Source organism: Myotis daubentonii, chromosome 5 (genome assembly GCF_963259705.1).
Source record: "Myotis daubentonii chromosome 5, mMyoDau2.1, whole genome shotgun sequence".
Classification (NCBI taxonomy): Eukaryota; Metazoa; Chordata; class Mammalia; order Chiroptera; family Vespertilionidae; genus Myotis; species Myotis daubentonii.
The window spans coordinates 52,532,473-52,559,837 of record NC_081844.1 but is presented as its reverse complement, the minus strand read 5'-3'; the positions used below and the strand labels follow the sequence as shown (position 1 = coordinate 52,559,837).

The 27,365-nt window shown below is 35.1% G+C and overlaps 1 protein-coding gene and 1 non-coding gene across 3 annotated transcripts; both read left to right on the top strand.

Moving 5' to 3' along the window:
• Positions 1 to 363: 363 nt before the first annotated feature.
• Positions 364 to 26,910, top strand: RBM46 (RNA binding motif protein 46). 2 transcript variants are annotated; one of them, XM_059695307.1, is made up of 4 exons: positions 364 to 526; positions 2,241 to 2,708; positions 3,181 to 3,963; positions 26,317 to 26,910. In XM_059695307.1, the coding sequence occupies exons 1-4, from the start codon at positions 376 to 378 to the stop codon at positions 26,514 to 26,516; spliced, it is 1,602 nt and encodes a 533-aa protein (XP_059551290.1). In that variant the 5' UTR covers positions 364 to 375; the 3' UTR covers positions 26,517 to 26,910. The 2 variants fall into 2 exon arrangements, with proteins under 2 accessions (XP_059551290.1, XP_059551289.1); XM_059695306.1 differs by lacking the exon at positions 26,317 to 26,910 and adding an exon at positions 19,502 to 19,557 and having other exon boundaries at positions 376 to 526.
• On the top strand, positions 4,975 to 5,076 carry LOC132236367 (small nucleolar RNA U13). The gene has a single exon (XR_009453295.1). It is a non-coding gene; the product is annotated as a small nucleolar RNA U13 (small nucleolar RNA).
• Positions 26,911 to 27,365: the final 455 nt, after the last annotated feature.

Here is a 27,365-nt window from a genome sequence, read left to right as displayed (position 1 = left end):
CCTTGCGCTGTATAGATAGATCATATATTCATTGACAGCAGTATTTTTATTTTGTTACTCCTACTGCTTTTTCCTTTTCCAAATCTCATTTATTTGTTTCCCCATTCTTGTTTTTGTTGCTCCTTTTATTCTCTTTTTCACTTTCACCTATCTTTCTTGTATCTTAGGCCTTGTAAAGGTACTGCTTGATTGACATTAAAAGAAGTTTCCAGTTTCCATTGTAGAGAACTTTGCGGGGCAGGACTACAGTGGTCACCAAATGTAGCAGCCATAACTATCCTTGACTTCTTGCATCCCAAAGTAATGTTTCATAGATTCCTGATGCTCCATGTCATAATCACTGTTTTTTAATACTTTGTTTTAGGAACTGCAGCCATGAATGAAGAAAATATAGATGGAACAAATGGATGCAGTAAAGTCCGAACTGGTACGCAGAATGAAGCAGCGTTACTTGCTCTGATGGAAAAGACTGGTTACAACATGGTTCAAGAAAATGGGCAAAGGAAATTTGGTGGTCCTCCTCCAGGTGTGGATTTGTTTATGTTAAAAAAAATCGAAGCTTTAGTGTAGTCATTTTCATTATGTATATATCTTTACAAGTATCCCAAACAGTAGCTCTATTTTTTGTAACAGCTTTTAGACTTTAGCAATAATTTTTTGTTACTCCTCACCCGAGGATATTTTTCCAATGATTTTTTAGAGAGAGTGGAAGGGAAGGGAAGAGACACACAGAGAGAAACGACGATCGGTTGACTCCTGCATGTGTCCTGACCAGGGCTGGGGATAGAGCCTGCAATCAAGGTATGCACCCTTCACCCTTCAGTCCACGGGCTCTATCCATTGAGCCAAACTGGCTAGGGCAGCAATAATTTTTAATGTTAGGGAAAAGGTAGATTTTATGTTAGGCATGTTTTACCATTACAGTTTTCAATTCTTTTGGATTAAGAAGCAGTTGAGCCCTAACTGGTTTGGCTCAGTGGATAGAGCGTCAGCCTGCGGACTGAAGGGCCCCAGGTTCGATTCCCGTCAAGGGCATGTACCTTGGTTTCAGGCACATCCCCAGTGGGGAGTGTGCAGGAGGCAGCTGATTGATGTTTCTCTCTCATTGATGTTTCTAACTCTCTATCCCTGTCCCTTCCTCTCTGTAAAAATTCAATAATATATATATAAAAAGAAGCAGTTGAGAAAGAATAGGTTGGTTTAGAAAGAAGTCAGGATTGAGTCAGTGCGGAAAAGGATACTCTAGAAATTAAAGGGGGGAGGTCTTTGGTAGGAATTTGAAAGACCAGTGAGTAGAAGGAGGAGTGGTGTCTACACTAGATGCAAATCAGATGCAAACATAATCCTATATAATAAAAGGCTAATATGCAAATTGAACAGCGGAACGACCGGTTGCTATGATGCACACTGACCACCAGGGGACAGATGCTTAACGCAGGAGCTGCCCCTCCTGGTAGTCAGTGCACTCCCACAGAGGGAGTGCCGCTCAGCCAGAGCCCGGCTTACGGCTGGTGAGTGCAGCTGCGGTGGTGGGAACCTCTCCCGCCCTCCCCAGCAGCACTAAGGATATCTGATTGTGGGGAGCGGGCCTAAGCTTTCAGTTGGACATTCCCTGAGGGCTCCGGGCCTGCGAGAAGATGCAGGCTGGGCTGATAGGCCCCTCCTCCCCCCAGTGAACGAATTTCGTGCACTGAGCCTCTGCTTAGATATAATGTTTTGTTTTTCTACTAAGAGCCAATGCATTTTCTTTGCTCAAAACCCTCCAATTAACTTCCTATCAGACTTAAAATGAAATCTTGGCCTTTAGTTACATTGATGACCACATTACTTACCACTTTACTCCTCCCTCAAGTACATGTTAGCCATATAGCTTGCATGTTCTGAGTTCTAATATACAAAGCACTTGCTTTTTCTTCTTCCTGATATATCCTCAGAGCTCATCCCCTCATTTCATTGAGGTTGTCTGCTCAAACTTCATGTTATCAGACAAGACTTACCTGACTACAAAAACTAACCCTTCTGTGGCTGTATTTTTATAGCACTTATACTCAGTCTTCTTTCTGTATGGAATATATGCTTCGCGAGGGAAGGTGGTTCTGTTTTTTTCAGTCTTGGATCCCCCAGCGCCTAGAATAGTGCATGATACAAAGAAGGCTCTCTGTGCATTTATGCAATGAATGAATGAATAGTGAATATAAATATCTTATTAAAATTTATCTGTGTTTATTTTTGTCTTTCAGGTTGGGAAGGTCCACCTCCACCTAGAGGCTGTGAAGTTTTTGTAGGAAAAATACCTCGTGATATGTATGAAGATGAGTTAGTCCCTGTATTTGAAAGAGCTGGGAAGATATATGAATTTCGACTTATGATGGAATTTAGTGGTGAAAATCGAGGTTACGCTTTTGTGATGTACACTACAAAAGAAGAAGCGCAGTTAGCCATCAGAATTCTTAATAATTATGAGATTCGACCAGGGAAGTTTATTGGTGTATGTGTAAGCTTGGATAATTGCAGATTATTTATTGGAGCTATTCCCAAGGAAAAGAAAAAAGAAGAAATTTTGGATGAAATGAAGAAAGTTACAGAAGGAGTTGTAGATGTCATTGTTTATCCAAGTGCGACTGATAAGACTAAAAATCGTGGTTTTGCATTTGTTGAATATGAATCTCACAGAGCTGCTGCTATGGCCCGGAGAAAACTAATTCCAGGTAAGCCTGTCCTTTTAAAGGTTATTTTTCCATATTCCCTCTATTGTAAATATTAAAAATGACAGTACCTTATAGATCAATATTATGAAAATACATAATGCCTTTAGAGGAATAAGGATTAAGTTAGTAAGTAAATGAAGAAGTTGTTTATATGAAATAAATATTTATAATTTACTGATTAATGGATGATATATTTGTAAGTTAATTGTTGCTTATTAAAAATTCAAAAGACAATGTCTAATTCTTTTAATGATTTTTCTTTGAAGTATATTTGTTTGTTTAGTCTTAAAATTAATTTCACCATAAGTTCTGATTAGGTTTGCCCTAGTAAATTTTCATGTGAGTGGGAAACTATAATACTTAAATATATTGATATGTATTTGAGTTTCCGCTTCTTTGGAGAAACAGATTTACTTAACAGTATTTGACTTGTGTTTTAATTGTCTTCAGATTAACTTATTCTTTTTTGTAGGAACATTCCAACTATGGGGCCATACCATTCAAGTAGATTGGGCTGACCCAGAGAAAGAGGTTGATGAGGAAACCATGCAGAGAGTTAAAGTTCTCTATGTTAGAAATTTAATGATCTCAACTGCAGAGGAAACAATTAAAGCAGAATTCAATAAATTCAAACCTGGTGCAGTTGAAAGAGTAAAGAAACTTAGAGATTACGCTTTTGTTCATTTTTTCAACCGAGAAGATGCAGTGGCTGCTATGTCTGTTATGAATGGGAAGTGCATTGATGGAGCAAGTATTGAGGTAACACTGGCAAAACCAGTAAATAAAGAAAATACTTGGAGACAGCATCTTAATGGTCAGATTAGCCCCAATTCTGAAAACTTGATTGTGTTTGCTAACAAAGAAGAGAGCCATCCAAAAACTCTAGGAAAGCCACCAGCTCTTCCAGCTCGTCTCAATGGTCAGCATAGCCCAGGCCCCTCTGAAATTGATAGATGCACTTACCCATTTTTTCCTGGAACAAAGCTTACTCCAATTAGTATGTATTCTTTAAAATCAAATCATTTCAATTCTGCAGTAATGCATTTGGATTATTACTGCAACAAAAATAATTGGGCACCACCAGAATATTATTTATATTCAACAACAAGTCAAGATGGCAAAGTACTCTTGGTATATAAAATCGTTATTCCTGCTATTGCAAATGGATCCCAGAGTTACTTCATGCCAGACAAACTCTGTACTACGTTAGAAGATGCAAAGGAACTGGCAGCCCAGTTTACATTACTTCATTTGGGTAAGTTTAAAAATACTTTAAATAATATTGTAGAATATGGAATATAGATTATTTATAAATTCATTTATTTTGAATTCAACATTAGGGGTGAGTATTTAACATAAATTTTACCTCAGTTTTATGAATTTGTGGTAAATTTCATTGAGACTCCTCCTATAGAGACTTCCTATGTTTAGCTTATTTATTTTTTAAAATATGTTTTTATTGATTTTAGAGAGAGAGGGGAAGTGAGAGGGAGAGAGAGAAACATTGGTGTGAGAGAGAAAGATCCATTGGTTGTCTTCTGCACACCCCTTACCGAGAATCAAGCCAGCAACCCTGGCATGTGCCCTGACCGGGAATGGAAATGGAGACCTGTTGGTGCATGGGAGGATGCTCAACCAACTGAGTGAGCCACACCGTCCAGGGCTATTTAGTTTTTTAAAACATTACGTATTTACTTTAGAGTTTATGATTCTGTTTCATTAGTTTGTTTTGCAATGACTGATCCTAATTTGAAATAATTTCCATATAAGTTACAGGGTTTGTTACTTAAACCATTTTCTTTGGTAAAGCCTATCCAGTAATCTTTTTTGAGGGTAGGGGTAGGAAGTTGGTAAAATCAGGCATTTCAGATGGGTCATTTGTAGACACAGCCTTATGCTCACCAATCTGGAAATTACTCATGAAAGACAAAAAGCATTACAAGATGTTTATGACCATTAATTTCAGGCTTTGAAAAAAGTAACTTTCTCTAAAACATTTGAGGGATAGTTAAGAAAAACTTAACTATCCTTTTGTAGTTCATAAGCGTGATGATTGGGTGTTCACACTTTTTTAAAAATATATATATTTTATTGATTTTTTACAGAGAGGAAGGGAGAGGGATAGAGAGTTAGAAACATCGATGAGAGAGAAACATCGATCAGCTGCCTCCTGCACACCCCCCCACTGGGGATGTGCCCACAACCAAGGTACATGCCCTTGACCAGAATCAAACCTGTGACCCTTGAGTCCGCAGGCCGACGCTCTATCCACTGAGCCAAACCGGTCAGGGAAAGGGTGTTCACACTCTTATGTGGAATGTGCCTCCCACAAACCTTGTTACTTCTTCAGCACATTTTCCCTCTGACATAAAAAAAGAAAGACTTTGGGCCATATGTTAACTAAATATTTGGCATTGTGAAGGAAGAGATGTAATACTGCTCTGGTATTTTCCTACTTTCTGTTTTTTGGTGTTTTGTTAGCTACCCACTTCCCACCAGTTTGTCTCATTTTTCAAATTGCAGCTATATATTTCAGTTGGTGATGACTTTGTGCCCCAAATAATATTTATTAGAAGAATAGTAGTTTCTTGAAAATCAACTATAAAAAGGAAAGATTACAAACTAAGGATTATAATTGTGTTTTTTTTATTGCAGTAGTCAAACTCGCTAAGTTTAAAATTGATTTGTTATATGATTGCAGAATTGTACTACTGAAGCTTATATCCAATTAAAATTGATATCCTTAAATTTAAGATAATAAAAGAAAAACATTTCCAAAAGAGAAAGTAATTTTTACATGTTATTTAGATTTACTTATCCATTATAGCCACTCCCCATGGTATTATGAATATTTTTAGGAGATTCTGATTCGGAGATCTGGTCATAACTTTAGGACTGAAGGTAGAGTTCCCTTCAAAGAAACTTTTCAGTACTGTCCTTAGTTATTATTTTGGAAATATTTGGTAATTTTAGTCATTTAAGTTAATAAATTATTAGGTATGGTTTCCATCAATGTACATAATAGAAACCTTGCATTTTTCTTTTTTTTTTTTTTTAAAATATATTTTATTGATTTTTTTACAGAGAGGAAGGGAGAGAGATAGAGAGCTAGAAACATCGATGAGAGAGAAACATCGATCAGCTGCCTCCTGCACACCCCCCACTGGGGATGTGCCCGCAACCCAGGTACATGCCCTTGACCGGAATCGAACCTGGGACCTTTCAGTCCGCAGGCCGACGCTCTATCCACTGAGCCAAACCGGTTTCGGCGCATTTTTCTTTTAATAAAGACAAAGTTAAATATAAAATTAGGTGGGTAGCAAATAATTCAAATTAGGGTTTTTAGAGAAAAATGGATCAAATTATTCTTTTGGAGTAAATATAGATAATTAGTTGCTGAGCAAGATTTTCCCAGGATACTAGTATCTGATCCAACATGGTAATGCTGAAATATAAGTTATTTCTATCCTCACTTATTTCCCTTACAAATTTAACTTAAATGTGATTCTTAAAACATAGTCTCCTTAGTTTATTTTATGTTAGATTTTTTTGTCTAGACATGGTTTCTTCATCTGGTTCTCCCATAAAGATCAGATGTTAAATGAAACCGGAGGTTTTTCATCAGCTTTTAATTTAATATTAAAATGATTTTTTTTTTTTTTACTTGAGTACTAGGGCCATAGTTAACTTGTTATAGCTTTTAGTTCCCAAAGAAAACCCCTGTTCAGGTACAGTATTCCTGCTTGATTTATGTTAATCAGGAATAAAATAAACTTCAATAAATGAAATCCTTAGAGGGCACAGGCAGTTTGCTTTATAGTCATCTATTTCAGATTTTATCAACTTCATTATTAATGCTTCTTATAATAAAAACTGGAACAATTTGTGTTTTATATATTTTTTCAGTTTCTATTCACCATCAGAAAAAAGAGCTAAGCCAAATATAAGCCAAAATTTTCAATTAAACTCTACGGGCTTGCTTGGATGCAGTATATAAGGCCTGAGGCCTTGTCTACAGACAGCAACAGAAAAATCCTTAGAGGCAACTGAGGAGAAGGAGAGAGGGAATTCAGGATGTGGAAGAGTCAGAGATCAGGGCTCTAGGAATTTATGATCAAAAAACAAATGTCAGTCTTTCAGTTGTCATTTAAGTCATGTCAGGTGCTGTAGACAGCCAGGAGATTATGTGATGCCACATGGCAGGTTAAGGATAGAGTTAATGTCATTGTGGTGATGATCTGATGTGATTTTCCCTTCTATTAATTGAGTGTCTGGACTTTTAAAAAGTTGATGCGTTTTTACATGAAGTTTCCTTTAGATAAAGTTTGCAGGGTTTAATTGGATGGTTCAGGGTTGAGATCATGGTGGTAGTGTTGTATTCTTAGAGGGGAAGGGGTGTTGTGTTTGTTACTGCTATCCTGCTAAATATTTACATGTTTCAAGCCTTAGATTTTTCTAAGATCTTGAGAGGTTATTGATTTGTTGTGGAGTCCCTCAAATAGAGTTCATTAAGTATTAAATAACCTTTGGCTCTATTTTATTAAATAATTTGAATATAATTTTCTAGTTAGTGAATTTAACTATTATTTTAAGATCTCTTTCAGTGTAGTAATTACTTTAATATACTTCTATTAATTCTTTCAACTTGATGCTATTTTTTTTAGTTTGATGCTATTTTGAACATTATTATTTAATCTTACCTTTATCTTTGTTAATTTAGTTTTTATTTCAGAGCTCTTTAAGACTATACTTTTAATTTCCACTTTGTTTTGGCATTACCATGTTCATTTTTCAAGTTTGAAAAAAAAGTAGACTTTATTTAGTTAAATTCAGACTCTCATTAGTGTTATGAGGAAAATAGAAGTTCTTTAAAGGGGCACTAGGCATCTAAATGAGTACTAGAAATCTGAGAGTTTACTTTTAGTGACCATTTAGTGCTCTTACCGGAATCCCAGAAACACTTGTTATATAGTCCCTTAACATTAATTTTTAAAATATTTTGGGGTGTTTTTTTTTGTTCCCATTTAAAGTGAGCTCGATTTTAAGCAAAATGCCCTTAAATAGGAGGAAAGCTGGAATTAATGCCAAAATTGAACCCTCATTTTTCTTTTACTTCAAAGTTAGAGACTATCTTCATCCTCATACTGTCAGAGAATAACCTCCCTAACCTCAACCCATAGGATAAGAAGTTGTGTTAACCTGGTTATATTTAGGAACTTGTAATAAGTGGGATACTCATTGAATTTAATGGGTGGAATACAGAGTTGGGGCATAGGAGATAGATAGCTCTATACCAAATATTTGATGTATGGAGACTTCTTGGGTCATTTAATATCATCTTTTTAAATAAGACTTCTGTTTCAAAATACTGTATCTTTAATAATAGATCAGACTATGAGTGTGAATAATTCTGCTATTCTTAAAATTTTGCCTCTGTTTTGAATTGGGGCCTTCCATTATTGCCACTACTTTCTCCTGGAGGATTATTCATCATCTAGGACTGGAATAAGCAAAATCAAGGAGGTAAAGAAAAGCTCTGGAGAGTTATAATTTTGAAGAAGAAAGTCTTGGAGAATACTTTCTGGAAGGAGGGAGGTCACCTCAGTGTGTATTGATAATTCACCTTGAGAGATATTTATTAACAACTCATTCAGGCAAGGCATTTATTTTCTTGTTTCTATGTTTGTAATACTGATGAAGTAGGGTTTTTTTTGTTGTTGTTTTGTTTTTTTACTTGGATGACCACCTAAAGTTTTAAGACAGGGATGAAGAGCCTCTTGTTACAAACCAGTTTATGCCATTGATTTATTTTTTTTTTTATTTTTTTTTTTTTAGAAGAAATTTTTTTTTTATTATTATTATTGCTTAAAGTATTACAAAGGGTATTACATATGTATCCATTTTATCCCCCCGCCCTAGACAGTCCCCTAGCCTCCCCTATCACCCAGTGTCTTATGTCCATTGGTTATGCTTATATGCGTGCATACAAGTCCTTTAGTTGATCTCTTACCCCCCTACCTCCTGCCCCCCAACCCTCCCCGGCCTTCCCGCTGCAGCTCGACAATCTGTTTGAGGCAGCTCTGCCTCTGTATCTATTATTGTTCAAAAGTTTATAATGGTCTCATTGATTTAATTTAATCTGAGTATTCTATTGCTTTGGCCATGACTGATGAAGTTTAATTAAAGAACAAATCTTTTTGAATGCCTTTCCTGTGCTAAGTGTACTTCCTAAGCAATCTGTAGCTAAAGATAAATAAAACATTGTTTTTGCTCTTGTGGAGTCACAGTCTACTGAAGAAGGCAAGCATAGGGTATTTTGGGAGTACAAAGAAAGGGCACACCTCACACCTGATCTGTGTTGTAAATGGTAAGAAGAGTTTATGGTCAGAGAGAGACACCACACAAGCGAACATTTAGAAAAACAGCATGGTGGTGGGTTAATGGCAGAGTTCTATATAATGTTTGTTTTGGTAATTTTAGTTAGATTTTAATAATTGGAAATTGTAAGTAAGTAGACTTTAGTTAATTGAAATTTCAGCAGTTCTGCTTTTTAAAACTTTGCAAGTACTGTATTTTTTTTTTATTACAACTATGTTGATATTACTTGCTTTTCCTCTGAGCAAGTACTTTTTTTTCTAGGTTAATCTATTCTGGTTTGTGTCGACCATTTTATGTGTGAATATTCATCTTTTTAATATTTTCCTGTATTTTCTTTTTTCAATATTCATTTTATGGCTGACGTGCATATTGCTTCGCATATTTGACTTTGTAATTACATACATTATTAGAGTCTTTTTTCTGGACAGTGAGTGGTATTTACCAAGTATGATAATCACTATTCTATTTTTTAATACTTAAATTCAATTTTGATTTCTGTTATCACTTATAACTTGGTTGAAAGTTGCAAAATAGAAGACAGCAGGATGAAGGAGTAGTATTCTGAGAAGTTTTAATGTGAAAAATAAGGTGCTTTTATCTTATGAGCTGTCATTATTTCCAGATTGATGGGCAGAAATACAAAAAAAATCAAATTTTGATTTTAGAAATTTGCCAATAAATTGCTTTGAAACAAAGAGAAACTTTCAGTGTTTGGTTTTTTTTTTCAAATTTAAGAAATAATTTTAGGAGACTCTTAAGCTAGGTACCATATATGGTACTGTATTATAATGAAAAAATTAATTACAAATTATTAGAAGAAAAATGATAGTTTTAGAAAGTTATTCTTTCCTTTCCAGTTTTAATTACAGATTTGACTATCATGATAGTATTTCAGACTGATATATTAAAGAACAAAATTTGCTAAGTCTGCTTTAAAATTCACTTAGATAAATAAGAAGTAGCATCAGCATCAACATTTTATACTTTAGTTTGTTTCCATATGATCAAGTGGTGAGACGAAATTTCCATTAACTCAACTATGTGTCTTTGACCCTCCATGAGGGCCCAATATTTATGAAAATATACTTCTATTCCTCTTGAAATTTAAATATTTTTTTAACAGGCCATCATGTGGTATTCCTTATAATTTTTATCCTACTAACACTTGTATTAACATAGTATAGTTATTATGGAACTAGAGGCCCAATGCACGAAATTTGTGCAAGAGTAGGCCTTCCTTCCCTGGGCTTCCCTCTGGCCCCAGCTTTATCCAGCAGGATGTCTGGAATGATGTCTGATCTAATTAGCATATTACCCTTTTATTATTATAGATTAGTACTGTGAGAGAAGCAGCTTATTTAATTCTAGAAACCTGGTGCACGAAACTGTGTGCTTGGGGGGGGGGGGGGCCCTCAGCCTGGCCTGCATACTCTTGCAGTCTGGGAACCCTTGGGCGATGTCCAACTGATGGCTTAGGCCCACTCCCCACAGCAGTCGGACATCCTTAGCGCTGCTGTGGAGGCGAGAGAGGCTCCCGCCACTGAGCCTGGCTTCTGGCTGAGTGGCGCTCCCCCTGTGGGAGCTCACTGACCACTAGGGGGCATCTCTGCTTTGAGCATCTGCCCCCTGGTGATCATTGCACATCATAGCAACTGGTCGTTCCGCCGTTCGGTTGATTTGCTTATTAGTCTTTTATTATATAGGATATTATTGAGTAATCAAGTAGAAGTACAATAATCTACAGTCTCAGCCACCAACAAACTGTGACCTTGGAATGGCAAATGAATCATTTACTCTTTGTGGACCTCAGTGCCTTTAAATATGAGGGTTTTATTTGGTGAACTTAAGTACTTTCTTATCCTCCCAATTGATGATTTTGTTTAAAATATGGTTAAAAATCTTATGAAGGACCAAAAATAATACTTGAATTTTTTTTGTCTACCAAGATACATACTTAAGTTCAAATAGTTGAAAATTAAGAGCTACTTCTGCATGAATTAACTCTCAATTTAATATTCCTTACTTTATACAATTCAAAGCTTATATCTGTCTACTTTACAGCAGAACAATTGGATTAAAAAATAAAAGGTTCAGTCACCTGTTTTATTTGTATGCATATGTAATTGCTTTTTGTTATTTGCTTACCTGAATTTGTTCATTGTAATCAAAATCAAGATTTTATAAAACTTAATTACTTAAAAGTTTTGAAATTAATTTTTTTTTATAACAGAGAATCTAGGAAAATGATGTATATTAAAACATATCATCTCACCAGTATTTTTCCATAGCTGTTATTAACTGGCTAAAGTGATCATATGATTTCATTTACTTTTATGCATTTGTTTAATCATGCTTGGTTCTCTATTATCTTATAATTTTTTCAACATCTTTAGCTAATACTTTTCTAAAATACTTTTCTAAAATACTTGTTGTTATTAATACAACAGTTTTAACAGTAGCTACTGCTTTATTAATTTATAAATACAACATCTGATTTTGTCATTTAATATTTTAGAAAATAATGCTTTGTAAAATTTCCCCTTTTGAGTTAATGTCACAATAAAATTTGCCTTGTATGTTCCATTCTTATACATCAGTAGCAATTCATAATTTTGCCACATGGTGTCACCTAAATATATTTTTTAGCCTGGCTATGAATAGAATTTCAGTGTTGTATTGATGTTTCTTTCTTTTGGTTTGCTTATTTTGGGGGGTTTAGAATCAGTAAAGTCTCTGTGAGAAGCTGCACGTAGCCTTCAGCCTATTACGCCTTTATCTCTGCTTCCTACTTTAGTAGACAGTGATCGCTTATACTACAGCAGTATGATTTAGTGAATGAACTAGTAAATGGAGACAGAAGTTGTTTTGGGAAATAGGTTTTACTGCGATGAAATTTATTCAAGTGATTGTCTATACTTTTAACCACTTTAAAATTACCCCATGTCAGTTGCTTCTGTGCCTTCGGTTAAGATTAAATATAGAGTCTACTCTTTTATTAGCTAATTTCAGTTACATTATATATCCTGGAGTAATACATCCTTTAAGACCTGGTAGTGCAATCACTCCAAGAATGATGAACTTCCCTTGGTGATTTAAAACAAACAAAAATAAACTTTAGTTTCCTTAACTAATTAGAAGCTTTAAATAACCAGAATATTAATAACTACTTGGTTTATCTTGTTCCTTAAATTTGTAGTATTTGGCTAAACATATATTAGTTACTTGTGTGCCATTATTTATCTCATGGCAAGTGATATTTGAGCTATTAAAAATGGCCTGTATGTAGACTTCTATATGCACAATACATATTTTATGAAAGTGATTTATTTGACTAGCTATATACCTTCTTGAATTGCTGTGATTCAGTAAATATAACCTGTATACAACATTGATAATGATCCTATATAATAAAAGCTCAGCGGCCGAATGGTGGAATGACCAGAACAACTGGTCGACCAGTGGGCTGATACTCAATGCAGTAGTGGGAGTGCTGCTCAGCTAACCAGGATGAGCAGCGCTCCCACAGCAGGCTGATCCCTGCAGGCCACACCCTCCACCAGTGCATGAATTCCGTGCACTGGGCTTCTAGTTTATACTATAATTGTATCTATGACTTTGGTTAAAAAGTATATAGGAATGCAATCATTAGAAACATCAATCTATAATGCCTGATATTTTGGTGAATTCACTCTGAAATCCCTCTTTTGTTGTGTGTTTAAACAGTATAGCTTGATTTTTATACAAAAAAATTAATTCTATTGACACTCTGACTCTTGAATAAATAAAAAATGTAAACTGTTATGTACAACTCCAGCTTCTTTAATAGATATCTAGTTGACCTTCACTTTTTCTTCTCTCTCTTTTTTTTAATTCTCTCTTGAGGATATATTTTTATTAACTTTAGAGAGGGGGGGAAAGAGAGGGTGAAAAACATCAATCAGTTGCCTCCCTATATGCCCTGACTGGGATTAAACCCGCAACTTAGGTATTAGCCCTGACTGGAATTGAACCCACAACTTTTTGATGTACAGGATAATTCCCCAATCGTTTGAGCCACCCAGCCAGGGTGACCTTCACTTTTTCTTTAGCTTTTGATTTTCTTTTACTATTTTTCTAAGGATATTATTACTAGAGATACTTCATTTTTTTAAAACCTTCATAATTCTATTTTCTAGATAGATTGTTATAATTATGACTGCAAGGTCGTTAACTTTTTTCTTGTTGCCTTTGTTTCAGCACTATACAGTAGGTCCTCGGGTTACATCGGAGATCTGTTTCTACGGCGCGACATAACGTGATTTTCGCCGTAAGTCGGAACCCACCTACATAAGCACCTATGTCACTCACATGGAGCGCACATACACAGCAGTAATGAAGTGAAACAGTAAAAAACATTTAAAAGAAAGATAACAATTCCTGATCTTTACTTGTGGTAAATAAATAACAAAAAACATAAAGCATATACGTCGAAATGACGGACATTTTTTTTTATAAATAAATGGGAGATGGCGATAACCACGACACAACGTCTAGTCCGATGTAACCCGAGGACTGTCTGTACTAGTCTGCTTGTTTGCTGGTTATATTATGGGGTAAACAAATCAATTTGCAGTATATGTGTCATATATGTGTTTGGCTTTTTTTTTTTGCCTCTGCTATATTAATTTTTGGTCCAATGATGATCAAATCTGTAGTTGATTTATGAAAGTATTGGATTATTTTGGGCTCAGAATTATAAGGCTCCAAGTGAGTCATTATGAATCTTTGGAAAAAAGGTTTAAAATTGTATTCTGAACTATATAGTTATAATTTTTACCAAAAGCAAGAGTTAAATAATTCAAGCAGGGAAATGTTAATTAATTTAAATGAGTCTCACCTGTGTATATTTTGTTTCTACATTTGTTTCCTTGAAAGATCACAAATTGTTTCCTTGAATGATCAAGAGTCCCTTGAGGGATTCCTTGGTATGAACTGTAGGTATGTCATACATAGAAATAGTAATGACAGAGCATTGGAAAGTTATTTCTTTTGTCTTAGGAACTAGAGGGAAAGAGGAGATACTAAACAAGAGTAGAATTACCCTGTGAAAGTATTCTCTTAGCTTCTGAGGGGTATTTACAAATACGATGAGGTAACCATGATTTTTTCTTCATTTCTTATGATTTATTTAATAGCAGACTCAAGATTTTTCAGTTTTTGCATTGAAATGAATCTAGGATATCAAAGCCAGATTGAGTCATTCTACTCTAGAGATTCTCATATTTTAATAATTAAATGCAAAAAAAGTTATGCAGTATTCAGACTAAATTTTGTTCTGCTTAGAGTATATATCTGGAATTTTTTTCTTTTTTTTTTACTTTATTTTTAGAGAGAGAAGAAGGGAGAGAGAGAGGGACGGACACAGGCATTGATGTGAGAGAGAAACATTGATTGGTTGCCTCTGTATGAGCTTTGACCAGGGGATCAGGTATGTGCCCTGACTGGGAAGTAAATGTGCAACCTTTTTTGGTGTAAGGGACGATGCTCCAAGCAGATGAGCTACCTGGCCAAGGTTGTCTAAGATTATGTTTGCTTTGGGCATCAGGGTTTAATTAAACCTTGACAACTATGGAGGACTTGGAAACTGTAATATGAAGTAGGACAGTGAACAACTGAAGTATTTGGGGATGTTTAACCTGTACATACTAATATTTACAGGGGGAATATGATTGCTATCTTCAGATGTTTGAAGAGTTGGCACATGGAAAAAAGACTAATATGAAGCTCCAGGGTTCTTGGAATTTAGTGTAATTGAGGAAAGTTTCAGGGAGGTAGATTATGCTTTTATATAACCCAGACCATGTAAGCTTTTAAACTACTACTAAACAAAACTTTAACTTTTTATGATTTATTTTAAATATGTTTATGTTGTTAAATAAATGCATGGGAGAAGAACAGGTTTTGTATTAGACTCTTAAAATTCAGAATTATCTTCCTTACACCTTTTGGAGTATATTATACTGGTCTTGCTATTCCGGAGTCCTCTGAAAAATTGCTTTTTGAAAATGTTATTTAAGGAAGTTTGTTTTTGGCATTATTCTTATACTCTTTTGTTTATTATTTACTCCTTTAGTCTTTCTGTTCTCATTGTTAGTTATTAACTGGCAGCTGGCTGATTGTTAATCCTTGTTAATGCAGAGTGGAATGAAAGTAGGTTTCCAGTACATAAAACACAGAGCTTATTCTTGTATTATTTATTAATTTTTGTATTATTTTCCATATGAACAGTGATAAATCTACTTTCCCCCCATGTTCTATATAAGTTAATTAACAAATACTGAATATTGCTGTGTATACAGTCCAGAGGATCGCTGTAGTGAATCAGACACAGTTGCTATTTTCATAGAGTATACATTCTATTGAGGAAGACTATTATTCAGTTACAGTTCAGATAAACACTGAAGTGTACAGGGCGTTATGAAAATGTATAATTAGATGATCTGACCTAATTTGAGATGAGAGGGCCAGGAACTAGAATATTGCATTTTAGAAATAATTTCAGCAAAAGGAGATTTAGTACTTTAAATTTAGTATAGCACATAGACTCAGAATTCCTGCATTCACATCCCAGCTTTATTACTTACTTGGAAAAGTTACTTTAACCTTCCTGTACTTCAGTTTCTTCATCTGTAAAATGGGAATATTAACTGTTTATTTCATAGGGTAATTACATGTACTTAGTTAAAATTGTGTAAAAGGCCCACAACTCTGCCTTTTTTATTTTAAAATGTGCCATATAAGTACTGAAGAATAGTATTCAGAAAACAAAGCCAAAACATGGAGTTTCCAATCGACGCTAATAAAAGAGAAAAATGGTAATTGGCATACGACGCTACCCTTTTCATCGGCTAATCAGGGCTATATGCAAATTAACTGCCAACTAAGATGGCAGTTAACTGCCAACAAAGATGGCGGTTAATTTGCATATGTAGGCACAATGCAGGGAGGCTAAAGGGAAAGCAGGAAGAAGCCCCCTGCCACTGACAGTGATTGGAAACCCAGGGGGGAGCTAAGAGCTGGGGGGCAGGGCAAAGGTGGCCCTGGGGCCGCCTTTGCCCTGTCCCCCAGCCATGATCGGAGAATCAGGCGCCTTTGCCGCCCTGGCCAGTGATAGCAGGAAGTAGGGGTGGAGCCAGCGATGGGAGCTGGGCACGGTCGAAGCTGGCAGTCCCAGGAGCTAGGGGTCCCTTGCCTGGGCCTAAAGTGGAGCCCACGATCGCGGGGCCGCTGCCACTGCGGGTCCCCGCTGCCCGGGCCGGACGCCTAGGCCAGAGGCGTTAGGCCTGGGCAGGGGCAGAGCCTGCAACCGCGGGGAGCTGGAGGTCCCCTGCCCAGGCCTGACACCTCTGCCGGAGGCCTCAGGCCTGGGCAAGGGGCCGATCCAGTGATTGGTGATCAGAGGGTGATGAGGGTCAACTCCTCTGGCCGAGGCATCAGGCCTGGGCGGGGGGCTGGGGGTCCCCTGCCCAGGCCTGATGCCTGGGCCAGAGGCATCAGGCCTGGGTGGGGGGCGGAGCCGGGGATTGGGGGGATATGATGGTCCCCTTGCCCAGGCCTGAAGCCTGGGTCAGAGGCGTCAGGCTTGGGTGGGGGGTGGAGCAAGTGATCAGAGGGAGATGGGGGTCCCCTGCCCAGGCATGATTCCTGGGCCAGAGGCCTCAGGCCTGGGCGGGGGTCAGAGCCAGTGATGGGGGGATATGGGGGTCCCCTGTCCAAGCCTGACACCTCTGGCGGAGGCGTCAGGCCTGGGCAAGGGGCCAATCAGGCGATCGGAGGGTGATGGGGGTCTACGCCTCTGGCCGAGGCATCAGGCCTGGGCAAGGGGCAGAGCCAGCAATAGGAGGGGTCTGGGGGTCCCCTGCCCACTCCCCCCCCCCACCCAGTGCACGAATTTTGTGCACCGGTCCCCTAGTAATTAACAATAAATATTATTACTACTATAATAATTAAGATTCTTTGAGCACTAATATGTTAGGCATTGTGCTAAATGCCTTTATCTAATACTTTATCCTGATGATATCAGAGATGAATATTATTTTAATGTCTATACTTTCTTCTTAACAAATAAAGAAACTGAGGCTTCAGTAGATTAATTCACTCAGGAACCCCAGTTAGCTAAGAGGTGTGCTCTTAACTACTATTCTCTCTACCTTCACGTAATTCCAATGAAAAACTGACCTTTGTCTTATGTTAAACATTTGATAACACATGGTGATCATGTGGGACATTATTGGCAAGTTATTTTTCTAACAATTAAAATACACTGAGATGGGATTCCCGGCCCCCCTCCCCCGTGTTTTACCTCCTTTTCAGAAACAGTTTTGTCCCCATCAAACTTGTAAACCAGACCATTCTAGTATAATGTGAACATAGGACATCTGATTGAATCCTAAATGAATCATTATAAGTTACAAAGAGCTTATGAACATAATCTTGTCAACAGGGTAGCTTTGGGATTTTAGGTTTGCGCTTGGATAAGCATTGCCACTGGAAGGCATATGTGTCAAAATGGCAGGTGATACGTGTTTTTCTCCATCAGATACTATATAGAATGATAATAGTTTTTAGTTAATACACATTTATACTCATTTACTATTTATATATTTATAATTTCCTTTGCGCTCTCTTCCTCCTACACTTCCAAGCTTCCACTATGATTGTTTCTTTATTCTGGCCAAAAGACATTAATTTTTATTTTCCTTTGGATATGTTTATGACAAATAACCTCAGTATAATTTGCCTGAATATTTCTTTAATTTACCTGCTTTTTGAAATGGTATTTTTACTTCATAAGCAGTTATTTTCCTTTAGCCCCTCGAAGTTATACTTCCACTAATTTTCTTCTGGCTTCCTTTATTTCTGTTGAGTAGTCAGCTGATATTTACTTATTATTCCTTTGAACATAAACTATTTCTTTTTTTGCTCTGCTACTTTTAATATTTTTTTTAATCTGTGATTTTCAGAAATGTTACTATGATGGACTTATGTGTACTTTCTTAGTTTTTATCTTAATTGGTACTTTTCACTACTTCTAAAATCTATACATCAATGTTTTTCACATGTTTTAGAAAGTTCTAAGTTATTCTGTTTTCAGGTATTACTTTTGTCCCATTCTCCTTTATATGGTACTCCAATTACACAGATGTTAAATCTTTTTACTGTCATCTTTTCTTGCCTCTAAGATCCCTCTTCAGAATTTGCCAGTCCTTCTAGGGGAAATACTCCTTCAAAAGATGTGCATACTTCTCTGAGTTTTCTTCTTTGTTTAGGACCTCAATCCCATAATTCTTTACTGCCTAGGTCATTCTCAATGCTTTCGGGTAGATATTTTTGCTTTTATAATAGTCTACATTTTCAAGTTCTTACTAGGAAGATTGATTAGTTAGTTGCCTATTTGATCATGTAAAAATAAAGGATATTGTGACTTTTTTCTACTGAGTTATAATTTTAAGATGATTGTTTAAAAAAATCTACACTTTTCTGTGGATTATCAAATATTTTTCATTTGTTCATACTTTTAGGCATAGTTTCTCAGTATAGACTTGGATATACATTTCTACTAGAAAGCTTTAAGGCACATAAAGAGATGAATGCCTAAAATGGATGACTGTCCAGAGTTGTACTATATATTGTTAAATTAGGCTTCAAGTAAATAAAGTTTAACTGTTAAAAAGAAAAATGTTTTTTAAGTTTAGTGTTACTTTGGCCATCCATCCATCTCTCCTTTTTTTTTTTTAAATATATTTTATTGGTTTTTTACAGAAAGGAAGGGAGAGATATAGAGAGTTAGAAACATTGATGAGAGAGAAATATTGATCAGCCGCTTCCTGCACATCTCCTACTGGGGATGTGCCCGCAACCCAGGTACATGCCCTTGACCGGAATCGAACCTGAGACCTTTCAGTCCGCAGGCCGATGCTCTCTCCACTGAGCCAAACCGGTTTCGGCCATCCATCTCTTTTTAAGGCCGAAGGAAAAGGTACTGATATTTATCAAATTCATTTAGATTATTTGGCTATCTGCTTACAGAAACTAGGTAATTTCATTTGTTTTTAAAATCCTTTATTTTATTAGTATGGTAGTTCTTAGAAAAACAAACTAAGAAGGACTTGACTTATAAATAAAGATACGGTTTTTTTCCGGTAATGTATTAACTCATAATTTTCATTCAAATAGCAGTATACTGTTGTCTGTTTCCATCTTCACAGAACTTCAGAAATGATAACTATTTGTCACTTGTTGCCTTTTCTCTAAATTTATTTTCCTATTTATTGATAAAAAGTTTTAACTAAAATTGTCAAGGATTCCATGCACTCCCAAGATAGGGATAACATCAATCTAAAGACTCAATTCTCTTCTGTCTTCACTGCTTACAGACAGGGAACACAATCTCTTCAGCCTGGACCTATGTAGAAGAATTTGGAGAAAATAAACAGGTAAGAGAAAGTCTCTTAGGAATATTAAATGATAGATTTAGTTTTCAGAAAGCCAATTTTAAGTTATTCTTATAAGGAGAAATAAAATTCTCCAATAAAACCTTGTGAAATATTTTTATTACTATAGTTCTATTAATTATAAACCCATTAAGCAAAGTTTTAAAAGGTTAAACTGGTTTCCGTATTTCAGGTCTTCTCAAAACTTTTAACATGCCTACTGTACATTTTAAATCACCACGATGGTAAATTGTATGTTAAAGTTGATGTAGTTGGAAATGGGTATGTTATGTATATAGATTATCTAGCATTTCTCAAACTTACCCAAACATAGAACTTTAATTATTTTCAAATTTAGTAATCTAAAATTATTGTTGATAGGATTTAGAATAAAAGTTATATTTATAAGGATTCACTGTATAGTTTTTTCAACATGGAACTGAGAAAGATAAGCTTTAATAGGAAATTACAGTAGCTTATAGTTTGAGTAAAGATTATTACTATCTAAACTCCTTTTTACATGTAGAGGCAAAAAGAATGTTGTGACCCTAGCCAGTTTGGCTCAGTGGATAGACCGTCATCCTTTGGACTGAAGGATCCTGGGTTTGATTCCGGGCAAGCGCACATACCTTGGTTGCAGGCTTGATTCCCAGCCCTGGTTGGGGCCCATACGGGAGCAACCATACGCTGTGCCTCTCTCACACTGATGTGTCTCTCTCTTGTCTTTTTCCCTCCCTTCCATTCTTTCTAAAAATCAATGGGAAAATTTCCTCGGGGGAGGATTAACAACAACAAAAACTGTTGTGGTTGCGTGGGTAGCAAACCATATCCTAACTAGTTCTGTGTTCTTGAATAGGTTACTTTACCCTTCTGTGCCTCACTTAATCCTGTTAAAGAGTAAAATAATAGTACTTACCTTGTCAGGATTAAATAGTGTTGATAATGTATAGTTATTTTTAGCACATAGTAAGTGCTCAGAATATAATAGCTTTTATTAATATCATGCTGCAGATTCAAAGAAATATATTTGTTACGCTTTAGACATAACTGTTTTTATAGATATTAGCATAAAAATTCCAATACATGGTATTCCCAGAACTAAAGGGTGTCCCAAAATTCACGCAAGAAGTAATTTTGATAGAAAACACAGATTAATAATTAAAAATTGTAAATTTTTTATTGATTCATAAAGTATACAGTATAGGGTTATGTATGGAATAGCATATCGGGTAAATGGCCTCCATGGCTTTGCTGGCACATACGCACTCTTTTTTTTGAAATTTTCCATGACTGAAATGCGGCTGCTCAGGCAATAACAGTTAATGGTGTTTGCTATCGTGACATGATAACCCAGTTTTTTGTGCCTAAATTGCAAGATATGGATGTGGACGACATGTGGTTTCAACAAGACGGTGCCACATGCCATACAGCCCAAGAAACAATTCAATTACTGCATGAGTCATTTCTTGGTCGTGTAATTTCCCGTTTTGGTGATCAGAATTGGCCGCCTAGTCATGCGATTTAACGCCGTTGGACTTTTTTCTTTGGGGTTTTTTGAAGTCTAAGGTTTATGCCAACAAGCCCACGACCACCCACGCCTTGAAGGAGGAAATTGAGCGCTGTATCAATGAAATTCAGCCACATTTATGCAAAACGGTCATGGAAAATTTCAACAAAAGAGTGCGTATGTGCCAGCAAAGCCATGGAGGCCATTTACTCGATAATGCTATTCGATATATAACCCTATACTGTATACTTTATGAATCAATAAAAAATTTACAATTTTTAATTATTAATCTGTGTTTTCTATCAAAATTACTTCTTGCGTGAATTTTGGGACACCCTTTACCTTTTCCTATAGGTTTTTATATTTGAAATTTTGAATTATGAGGACTAATTTTACTTATAGAAATGAAATTTGAAAAGAGTTATCTTTTTTTAAGGGTTTTATCTTCTTTTCACTTTTGCCCAGATATTATTTCTAGTGAGCTACAGTTTTCGAGCTATTAAGGAAACCTAGATTGTTGCAGTTCAGATCATAATTTTTTCTCTGCTGTTCTATTACTGTCTTTCCAAGTGGTTTAGAAACTAGCATTAAAAGAAATTTGACATAATCTCTTAATACAAAGTAGCAAACTAGATGCTCTAGATATGATTTGTTTGGTCTCGTCAGCTTTTTGAAAGGAAAGCAACTAGGCTTAATTTCAGTACAAATAGCTAGATGCCTACTGTTTTCCATTTGGTTCTTTTTGAGTTTTGTTTGTTTGTTGCATCTTGGCCTCTGAAGGTATTTGAGTTTGTAATCACTGTTTAATATATTTCAAGAATTTTTGTTTTGCTTTTAAAGTATTATCTATTATTCCTATTAAAAGTTCTTGCCAAACTGATTTATAAAGTTCTTCAGTGAAATAACTGTTTCTAAGGCCAAAAAAATTTGGGAAAAACTGTACTGTGTACTCCCCTGGGGAAATCATAATGCATATTAGCATATTGAATAATTGTGGTAGCAATCTGTTTAACTGTCAAACTTATCTTTCCTAAATTTTTCCAAGATTTTTTTTTTGCTAAGGGATTCTTCTTTTGAGGTACTTCAACTGTCTGGAATGTAGTTTGGGAAACGCTGGAATTAACTCAAGAGAAACACTTGGCTTTTTTTATAACTTTATTGAGGTATAATTGAAATACAATAAAATGCACATATTTAATATCCATACTTTCCCTGGCTGGTGTTGCTCAGTTGGTTGGGTGTTATCCTATGCACTGAAGGGTGGCCAGTTCAGTTCCCAGTGAGAGTGGGCTCGATCCCTGGTAGGGAGCCTGCAGGAGGCAGCCCATCAGTGTTTTGCTCTCACACAGATGTTTCTCTCTCTCCCTCTCCCTTTTCTTTCTAAAAATCAATTTAAAAAAATCGTAAAAAAAAAAACAAAGTACACTTTGGTCAATTTTGACATATATTCATCTGTTAAATGACACCACAATTAGTGAAACACATTTCCATCACCCCTAATGTAATTCATTCCTCCTCTCTTTCCCAGGCAACCACTGATCTGCTTGCTGTCACTATAGATTGGTTTGCATTTTTTAGAATTTCAAACCCTTGTTTTAGAAGACTTAAATTATAATCTTCAGATAATTTAAAATCAGTTTCTTAAAAAATAAACCTATAGATATCACTGTTTCAAACTTACATGGGCTGGTTTATTGTAAACTTAAAAAACCATTTAGTTAAAATCAAAAGCAGATGAAATTTTTCTGAATTTGAATCTGAAAAATATCATTACTCTAGTAAAAATAGAGAATTAACCAACTAGAACGTTATAAGGAACCAGAGACAATAACTTCCTTTCTTACCCAGTCATCCATTACTAAGATTAGCATACTCAAAGCCTCCTCTTAATCATCTTAAAACAGACTGACCTAAACTACTCTGGGCTTACTCTTAGAAGAAAAACAAATAAAAAACATCGACCATTTCTTACCTACTTCTTGTCCTTTGCTGTCAGTTGTCTGATAGGAAAAATTAAGTAGAGGATAAAAATTATCTTTTTAAATTTTGTCAAAATATAATTGTAATAGGGAAAGTAAATGAGATAAAAAAAATCAGCGAATTTGATCATACTAATGTATTTCAGCCAAAAGTATCACTTAAAATTTTCTAGTTAATGCTTTTTAAATATTTCATAGGTTTAAGTTGCTTAATAACTAGTAATTCTAAAAAATCTCCCTTCTACTTTACACTCAGCTTTTGATTTTCTGTACTAGGATGGAAAGTACAAAGTAATAAATGATAAATGTTATTTATATTTATATTTGATAATATAGATGAATTTTTTTTTAACTCAGTGTTTGAATCCAGCTGTACTTCACCTTCTGAGTATGTACAGTGTTATTTAAAAAACACTTTGTTTTTCAGATGAAATTCAGTGGCCCAGTGAAGAATTATTGAATTATTTCAATCATGGTTATTTGAATATTAGCAATTGAAATAATAAAATGGTGAAATAACATTAAAATAATTTTAATGTCCCATCAAAATGGAAATAAATGTTAAAATATGAGGTATGGGAAATGTATTGCATAGAGCAAAATGTCAGGTGCTTTACTCTTATAGACTGGTGTTGGGAGTATAAAATGGTATAAGCCAGGGGTGGGCAAACTTTTTGACTCGAGGGCCACAATGGGTTCTTAAACTGGACCGGAGGGCTGGAACAAAAGCATGGATGGAGTGTTTGTGTGAACTAATATAAATTCAAAGTAAACATCATTACATAAAAGGGTACGGTCTTTTTTTTTTTTTTTTTTTTTTTTTAGTTTTATTCATTTCAAACGGGCCAGATCCGGCCCGCGGGCCGTAGTTTGCCCACGGCTGGTATAAGCTGTGTTTGATGTTACCTCAAAAAGTTAAATATAGTGTTACCATATGTATCAGCAATTCCATTCCTAGGTATTCACTCAAGAGAATTGAAAACATATGTCCATGCAAAATCTTGTACAAATTATTTCTTAGCAGCATTATTTATAGTAGCCAAAAGGTAGAAACAAACAATGACCATTGACTAGTTAATGGATAAATAAGATGTTGTATAGTATACATACAATGCATATAAAAAGGAAAGAAGTTCTGGTACATACCACAACATGGATGAACCTTGAAAACATTTTATACTAAGAAGCCAGTTAAAAAGGATGACATAAATTGTGTGGTTCAATTTATATGAAAAATCCAGAATAGGCAAATCTATAGAAACAGAAAAATTAGTGGTTGCTGGGGCTGGGGGAGAAGGAATGGGGAGTGACCGCTAATAGGTACTGGGTTTCTGTCAGAGTGATGAAAGTATTCTCTATATTGGTGTGGGTTGCACAACTTTATGAAATACTTATAAATCTTATAAACATCCGAAGCTTTTTGTTTTCTAATCTTTGTAGTATTTGGGGAAGATTTTCCTCTCTTAATTTATCCTGTATGAATAAAGTCATCAGTATCAATTTCTAATTTTGTATTTTGATTTAGTCTCCTTAAAAATGTGAGAATACAACAGTTGAGTAGAATATTTTTAAAATTAAAGGCTTACAGTATGGTACTATCAGAAATGCACATTTTCAGACCTAAGCACTATGCCATTAGCCAGTTTTCTGTCTATGTTTGTGAAATCTTCCTCTGAAGATATCTCTTCTGTCCACATTTCATGAATAATAGGCTGCATTAGCTCTTGAATGGATATAAACCCAAAGTGAAAGTGATTTCTCTGTGAAACATTTCCCTTCCTACTAAAGACCTGCTCTTCTTTAGTCTTGTCTATTGAAATTGAAAGAACTTTTAGTTGTGTCATAGCCACATGGCTTAAAAGAATTTGACTGTATTGGTGTAATTATCTTTAGGAGGAGAGAACCAGAACTTTTTCTAAAGCAATTTATTTGAATTATAGGAGCACTAACTTTCTGTTTATACTTAATACCATGACCCTTCAGGCAAAGTGGATCCTTTAAGAGAAGAATTCTGTGATACCTGCAGTTACCCTACTTTGGTATCAAAGTAATTCCTTATCCAATTTTAAAATACTAGGAATATTTTGAACTGGATGCTTTTAATGTCTTTATGTCTTCTTGGAACAAACTGCTTTTATTAATCTTGTACCATTAATAAAAATACAAAGGTTATAAAATTATTCTAATTAGTGTTTTATAATGCTGGAAATCAAACCAATGTTTAATTGATGTTTATTTTTCCATTTTTTTTCTTAACTAGGTCCTTTCTGATGTTGCTTGAGCTTATTCTTCTGCAGTTGATCTCATTCCTGTTGGCTAAATATTAAGTCCCATGACAACATTAAGTTAATGCTCATTTGTTTTAGGCCTCATATATAGTTCCAGGAAATATAGAAAGAAACTTTTATCTGTATATTAAATGACATAATTCCTTTTCATTCATTCTTAAAAACACCATAACTTCTATAAATAATCATTTTATAGTATTGTCACACCTCTGGCTTATTCTGTACTAAAGAACATAGTTGAGTTTTTGGAAAATATGGGATTTACAAATTTGGTCTTTAATATTCACACACATCTATAAACATTACAATTAATGAAGCAGGAAATTATTGCTGCATAAGATGAATGTTTATTGTGAAGCAGTAATATTTCAAATGTAATTGTTTTTTAAAAAATTTGGTTAAATTTTTGGATTTTTCTATACTATAAGTTGATAATGGTTTTTTGAAGTTTATTTTATAAAGATGATTCATTTTACTGTTTTATGGTACCAGTAGGATGCTAATATTAAATTGATGTGTTGAGTTATATAAACGTTTATATTAGTATTTAAATAATGAAATATTGGACAGTTAGTTTTATAGTCCAGGGGTGAATGTTTTTGCTGGTTTGATACCTAATACAGTTTCCAAAAGAGAAGCAAATATGAATTTGCTATTTTTATCTTAAGAAATCAGAGCTTTTTTGTGATAAAAAAGACACAAAACAATTAATAGATATCCAAGAAATAGATATCCAAGAATGTATTTTAGTAAGATCTCTGAAGCACTGTCAGTGAAAGACACACAATACTGACTGATAAAACAGTCAGGATTTGCCATGCAGTGAATACTGACACAGTCTTTACCAGCAATATAGTATTGCCAGGATTTTGAATGTTAGAACATTATGTTAAATGGTGATTATAGTTTTAATCCTTTGTCTCTTTGAATTAAATTTGTATCCATAAAGATGTGCAGCATAATTGTTCATGTATTTATTTACAGACTACAATTTCCGTCGCAGCTCAATAAATAGTCTTTCCCCTGTTAGTGCTACCCTCTCTTCTGGGACTCCCAGCGTGCTTCCTTATACTTCAAGGCCTTATTCTTATCCAAGCTATCCCTTATCACCAACAATATCACTTGCTAATGGCAGCCATGTTGGACAGCGACTGTATATCTCCAATCAGGCCTCATTCTTCTGAAGAAATACTGTAAACATGAGTATGAAAGTTTCTTTGTAAAGCATGCTAATTAAAATACTGTTTTATTTTAGAACTGGGTTTGCACTTTTGGTTTTAAAATGATAGATATGTATTTCAAAAAACATGAGCCATAATTCAGAATAATCCACCGTTGTGTAGAACTTATAAAAATGTAAACTTTTGCTACTTTAAATACTTCTAATTCATGAGTAAGCAATAGAACCCATTAGTTTATGCTAAATTTTTGCATAATAACTTTGCTACATAGCATTTCGCAATATTAAAGCACTTGCAGACAATGGTTACACTGGATTTTATTACCAAGGATCACTATATGTCTTAGAGATGAGAACAGTTATATAACCAGAAGCATCTAACTATTATGTAGAAAGAAATGAAGGGGATAAAGAGATACAAATTTTACTCAATACTAAAGAAAAAAGCAATTTACCATTGTGGTCCTTGAACTATTAATATTTTAGTTAATTATTTGTTATAGAAATAAATTATAATGTTGCTGTTAATATAGTTAAGGCTTTTATAGTTAAACTTCACTTGTGTTTTTGATATTCACTGTATAGTTGTTTGAGTAATAAGTGTTACGGTTATTTAATGTTGAAATCATGTGTTGTTTAATTTTTGTACTTGAATTCAAATTCTTTGACATTAAATATGTGATGTTTAAATATGCATGTGTTTTGTTTTTTCATTAGTATGTCCAAAAAATTAGCTCTCACAATCAACTTGACTTTTTCTTGAGAAGAGTTTTTACTGGGTATACAGTCATAGGCTCTGTGTCTTCCTGGAACCAAAACAGGATATTGCAGAAAATTGTTGGTCTTATGAAAT